Source organism: Sturnus vulgaris, chromosome 2, assembly GCF_052056855.1.
Source record: "Sturnus vulgaris isolate bStuVul1 chromosome 2, bStuVul1.hap1, whole genome shotgun sequence".
Taxonomy (NCBI): domain Eukaryota; kingdom Metazoa; phylum Chordata; class Aves; order Passeriformes; family Sturnidae; genus Sturnus; species Sturnus vulgaris.
Genome location: NC_142244.1, coordinates 46691421 through 46697556, shown reverse-complemented (window position 1 = coordinate 46697556; position 6136 = coordinate 46691421). Strand labels below are relative to the sequence as shown.

General features: G+C 45.1%; 1 protein-coding gene across 1 annotated transcript in view; it reads left to right on the top strand.

Moving 5' to 3' along the window:
• Positions 1-291: 291 nt before the first annotated feature.
• EXPH5 (exophilin 5) overlaps positions 292-6136 on the top strand; it is a 37171-nt gene continuing 31326 nt past the window's right edge. Inside the window, exon 1 of the mRNA XM_014877601.2 lies at positions 292-417. Coding sequence (XP_014733087.2) covers positions 299-417 — 119 coding nt within the window. The 5' untranslated portion in view covers positions 292-298. The remainder of the gene's footprint in view (positions 418-6136) is intronic.

Sequence of the window (6136 nt, the reverse complement as noted above, 5' to 3'; positions counted from 1 at the left end):
CTCCGGCTCCGGCCCCGGCCCCGACAGCGGTGCCGCCTCCCCGCTCCTCCCTGCCCTGCCCTGCCCTGCCCCGCCCCGCCGGGCTGCGCTGCGATCGCTGCGTAGGGAGTTTCCCTGCCCGCGCCAGGGCGGTTCCGAGCGGTGTCGCTCCGCTGTCGCCGGTCAGGGCCACGCGCGTCCCGCGGTGCCGGCGTGCGCGGTCCGCCCGGCGCTCGGCCATGCCGGTGTGGCTGCGCGCTCCGCGGGGGTCAGCGCTGCCCGCCCGCCTCCGCCCTCCCGCCCGCCGATAAGCCAAGCCATGACCGCAGCGCCCCAGGGGCCAGATCTCAGCTTTCTGAACGAGGAAGAAGCCAAGGCGATTTTCCAGGTGCTGCAGAGGGACGCGGAGCTCCGGCGGGTAGAGAAGGACAGAGTCAGGTACCCGCTTTCACCGCCGTCCTGTCGGTGCCCATCGCGGAGGTGGAGGGCGCGGAACGGGGTTTGAGGAGGGCGCACGGCCCCAGCCCGGCGGCGCGGGGGGGACGCTCATCCCGACGGGGAGACCTAGAAAGGGGGTGGAGAGCTGGAAAGGCGCCCCGCGGGGAAGGGTCTGCGCCGGCCGGAGCGGCGCGGGGCTGCGGGGCTGCGGGGCAGGGAGAGCTGAGCTCCCGGCCGTGCTGCCGGGGCATCGGGGAGCGCCAGTGCCTCCCGCCAGCGCTGGCTGCCGCCGGAGCCGTCCGGCCGGGCACCTGAAGCATCGGGACGTTTGGGAAACGCGTGTTGTGACAGAGGCGGCTCTGAGTCACGGCTGCGGCCGGCCGTGGCTCCTCTCCTTCCCCGGGGAGGAGGAGGCCGCTTCTGTGCTTCACCGTGCCGCTGGCAGGGGTGTAGGCTAAACACCGGTACCCGGGAGACCACGGCGACGGGGAAGTTGTGCCGGACCTTGCAGGGAAACGCGGCAGCTCCGCGGCTTTTGAGTCGATCCTTGTAGCTTTTGGAAACAAAGTCAGGCACTCACCTGCCTGAAAGGTAGTTCACAAGACTCTTGAAACTGACTTAATTGAATTCTCTCTGCCTTATCAATATATAGGACACCTCGACCTTGCTTCTAGTTCATATTTCCCCTTTGTGCAATCATCAAAGCCATTTGTGTTGATAGTGAAAGCAAAGGTCGAGGAATTAATAGAAATTAGGCTGGAAAATGAGCCGTTTATTATTATTATAATTTCTTCCTGCAGGTATGACTTTTGGCACATTGTGAAGTGAGAGGCAGTGTTCTCTCAGATTCGCAAGTGGGCACTTTTCAGAAGTAATGCTTTCATGTAAGATATAGAGGGAATGTTAATGAGTAACTTTTGCGTCAAGTGGATTTTTGTACTGTGTATTTTTTATTTCAGTAAAGTGGATTTTATGATGAGCATGGTTAAATATTTTGTGTCAACAATGACTTACATCTAAAACTTGTCTTGGTTTTCTGTGATATGTGAACCTGGACTGTGTTAAGTTTGGCAATTTCTTTCTTACATAATTCGGTATTACTTTTCCTATTCTGATTAATTTCTGTTCCATGTGTCTTATTATTACCCTCTCAAAAAGGAGAAATATTTTGCTGGATATAGGAAATTACATAGCTGAAGAGCTGTGAATTTTAACTCTAAAGTTTTCGGAACTAGAGCTGAACCAAATGCATTGAAACTTTCAATGCTGCAGAGAGCTTTGTGAAGCAGTAGCCTGCTCTTGAGCTCGAGGCTTTTACCTGCCCCCAAATTTGTATTTGTTTCTTTGTCTGTACACTTAAGACTTTGTCAATAGAAAATGTTCTCTATGCGAAAGCTGTCAAAATACAAACATGATATAACAGGATGTTTCTGGTGATGCATTACTGAGATGTCTGTTTAAATCTCAGCTGAAGAGGCTGAGTTGAGCAGAAGGTAGGCGAAGCGTTTATGACCAAGGTGCCATACTGAAAATCTAGGTTAAGCCCTGGATCTGTCAAAGGTATGTGTCCTTGGGCAAGTTTCCTAATCTCTCTCGGACCCAATAAAAGTACTTTCTTTCTCACTCCACTTGTCTACCTGGTCTTATTTAGACTATAAGCTCTTTAGGCCAGAAGACTCCCATCAGGAGCAGACAGGTTCCAGTCTGTGTGGTGTTGCCCTGTGCTACTATAATCATAGTAATAACAGTGATCACCCTGGAGGGCCAAATCTTGCAGACCACAGTGAGCTTCAGAGGCTCTAAACAAAATTGTATTTGTTCCCTTTTGTCCCATATACCTGTCTCCTTGTCTTTCTTATTACTATTATTTTGATAATTAACTTCATAGACATTTTTTTCAGTTTAAAAGTTTTAAAAGAATGACTGAGAACTGTGGCAGCCTGCTTCTGGGATATTTTCAAAGTGTGATTTTGAAGCTATTTTATTCATGCTGTCAATCAAACAAGTCATATAGGAGATGCTGTGGAAGGAACAATTTCATTAAGACTACTCTTTTTGCACAAAGTTACTCAAGTGAATTGCCCTTCAAAATGCTCTTGGGCATGGTTTTGGAAAGAGCTAGTTGGAGCTGGGCAGGGCCAGGGAAAAAATCAGTAACAACCAGTGGTCAGTAACAAATTGGTAAAGTGTTTTCAGTGACCATTGGTATTTACAATATAGCATGTTCCTGTATTGACCAGTCTAGACTGGATTGACAGAGGGGATGAAGCATTTGCTGGTAGACCAAAGTCAGGTTCTAATGACTATGCTGATCTTGTCCATACTGTTTGATACAAGCAAGCATGTAGCTGTCTGCCAGTCTCTTAAAAGATCAGTGAGAAATTGAAATTCATTCCCAGATATAACTCTAGAATCCAAAAAGCAGGAACAAGCTACATTTGTTATATTAAAAAATGTTAGGACCAGTTAATTCTGAAAGATGAAATAAGAAATAAAATCACAAGATTAATTCTGATGTTCTCTCTTCCTCAAAGGTATTGATATTGCAACTGTTTTCTGACAAATAAATTTTTACTCTTTTCTTGTTGCTTACCCTACACTGGGTAGAACTGGAGCTCTCTCCATCCTATCAGCCCATGCATTTGTGAAATGAAGTGTATAATGGGGATATTTTCTGGAGAAAGGTTGCTTTATACAGCCTCTCTCATCTCCCTTTCTCCTTGTAGCCTTTGTGTAGAGCAGGAATGTGTGAGTTAGGTTGTCAATTGTGCACGTTTGTGTACTTCCCAGCTCTGCTTGGTGCTTCCCCTCCTGTTGCTCCTGATGCCCCAGCACATTTTTTGGCCACCATTGGCCCTTTCTTGGCTCCCTTGGCAGCCTTCAGACCTCTAAGTCTGGCCTGGACACCTCTAAGTATAGCTTTCGCTTTTATACAGAAATGAACTGTATGTCCTGTTGGACCTTAATTTATTCTTGCTATGGGCAGGGAGCAGAGCTCTTGCTGTGCCCTGGCCTGTTGGTTCCCAGGACTGCATTTCTTGGCCGGTTCTCTCCTTCCAGTGCCCTCTCGTGGCTCCTCTCAGCAGAACCTCTGAGCAGCTGCCACAAACCGGCCATACCTGCCTCCTCCTCCTTGAAACAAGTTCAGAGAAGCAGACTCCGTCAGCTTTGGTATAACTCATATGGCTGCTCACTGCTATATACACCAAAAATACTTCAGAAACTTATTATTAAAAGTATTTAATAGTTTAAAATAAAAAATACCTAATAGTTTTGAACTTGGGTAACACTTGCCTTCATATTTCTTTGCTAGTCCAGTCCATTTTCATTCATAATACCAATTCAAAGAAAATTTCATTTATCATAAGTGTTAGCATGGAAGAGAGATGGAATTTAGGGTTTTTATATCAATATACATGCATTGTTCTGTAATAGCATCTGCAGTATTAAGGCAGAATTCGAACTCAAGTCATGAAACGCTATTTAATAAGCCTGGTTAATGAAACTGATGATTTTATAGATGTCTGTGGAAGGAGGTTCCTTGTCACAAATATTTCAGTTCCTATTAGATGCGCGGGAGACGACAGGGAGGAGCACAGCATGTTCACACTGCAGTATCGTGTTCAGATGGCTCCCCAACAATTCAGTTTCCATAAGAACAAAATGAATGCCTGCAGTTATTAATACCACAGATCAACTTTCCATATGTAATGAAATAGGCCTGAAAATCACAACATAAAAACATTCAATATACTATTTGACTTATGGTTTCAAGACTTCAGGATGCACCCAGTTCATCTTCTTAAACTTTGTTCTGCACCTGTTGGGGACAGAAATGAAAAAAGGACTGGTAGCTAATATTTGCACAGGTCCCAAAGGCTAAACAAACCTGTAGCTGCTTCTCTTTTCTGTCCTTGATTGATGAAGTAAATGGGCAGAGTGAAGAGAGGCTGACTGCCTTCTGTCTCCTCAGGACAGCACTTCAGAGCCTGGCAGGTAGCAGAGGAACTGGCAGTCCCTACAGGAAGTCTCAGCAGCATTAGGGCATGAAGCTATGGGATACAGAGGTGGAGCTAATGCCTTTTATCTCCAAGGCAGCTCCTCCCTCTGCAGAGTGTGGAGAGGCAGACAGTGCCCAAGCAGGTGTCATTCCAGTCAGCTTTGGGTCTCTGATGTCTCACAGAGTCTGAGCACTGAGTGTTGAGATGCACCGCCACTCCTGGTACTGCATCAAAGCCCAGAGAAAGCAGCTGAGATGAGAAGAGCCAGGAGACATGGAGACAGCTACTTAAAAGAGGCAGCAGGTAGGGGGAAGTGGCATGGGAGCAGGTAGCTGGTACAGTTGCTGGTACGGTCAAAAAATGAGCAGTTGAAAGTAGAAGAGCTACAGATAAATAGAAAATGCATGTAAAAGGGCACAAAAGCTCTGTATTCTTTAATAATTTTATTTAGGAGACTTGGGTGTTTTATATAATGCTCCTATTACGACTGCATGCAATGGTCTTGTGCTGTTTTAATCCTTGAGAAAAAGGGAAATACTGTTATCTTCACTTTCAAATGAGGTATTGAAAACAACTGAGAGTCTGAGCCACAGAATGGGGAAATGAACCTACCTTCCCTAACAGCAATTTACTTTCCAGATCGTGTTTTGAGAACTAGTTATGCATGTATTATTTAAGGATTTTTTCTTTTTTTTTTGCAGTAGGAAGATGGCAAAAAATGAATTGCCAGCTCTAGAACATATCTGGCACATCAGCCACTGTCTATGAATAGGAACTGAAAAAAAAAAGGAAAGGGAAATGGAGCTTTTGGGAGAGGAGAGCACTCATTCTATTTGATTTAATTTGTTTTGCTCTTTTCCAGGTTGGTCTATGCTTTTGTGGGGGGGCTTAATAGATTTGTTTTGCAGATGACGATGAGAATAGACAGCAGCAAAACTCAAGTTTGTTTTAATTTATCCTCAAATTTGAAGATGAAAAGCATATAAAATTAATTGGGAGGTACAGTCAGCACCACTCAGTGCGCCACTCTTGCTGACCCATTAATAACATTTGAGTGTTGTGGGAAAGATGAATCTCCTCGTTAGAGTGTTCTAGACAGTCTGTACAATAAATCATTTGGACATAGTTACTTGTTACAGGCACACAGCTGTTCTTACTGCCTCACGGCAGATCATTTACTGAGTTCATTTGTTGCAAGTAGTTCCATTTACTCTCACAGGTCTGGCAATTGAAGGTGGGAACAAAATCCTAGTGAAATAAAAATAATACAGATTTTATTTTCTCACATTTCTTAAATTTTTTTTCACCTTCTTCTCTTGGAAGAGAGATTTGTTGCAGAAGTGCAGACATACTCAGTTTTGTATGTATTGGAGCTTATTCATACTTGGTGTTTCAATTATACTGTCTTGCTTACAGTTTGAGGGGTCTGCCATTGCAGGCTTTATTTTGTCATATTCACAAAAGTAGTCCTGTTTACTTTCTTGGAGACCAGGAATAACTTCTTGGCTGTTAGAGATCTAGATTTGGGGCTCAACTCCTCATAATTACAAAGAGTTTTTAAAGTCAGCTCCAAAATACATGAGCTGCATGGGTGAGGAGAGCAGACAGGATACCAGGACTGCATTACTTGGGTATATTGTTATTCCCAGTGGAGCTCCCTCCCTGAACACAAAGCATTAATAAAGAAATTCTTTCATAAGAGATACTCCACCCGGGAA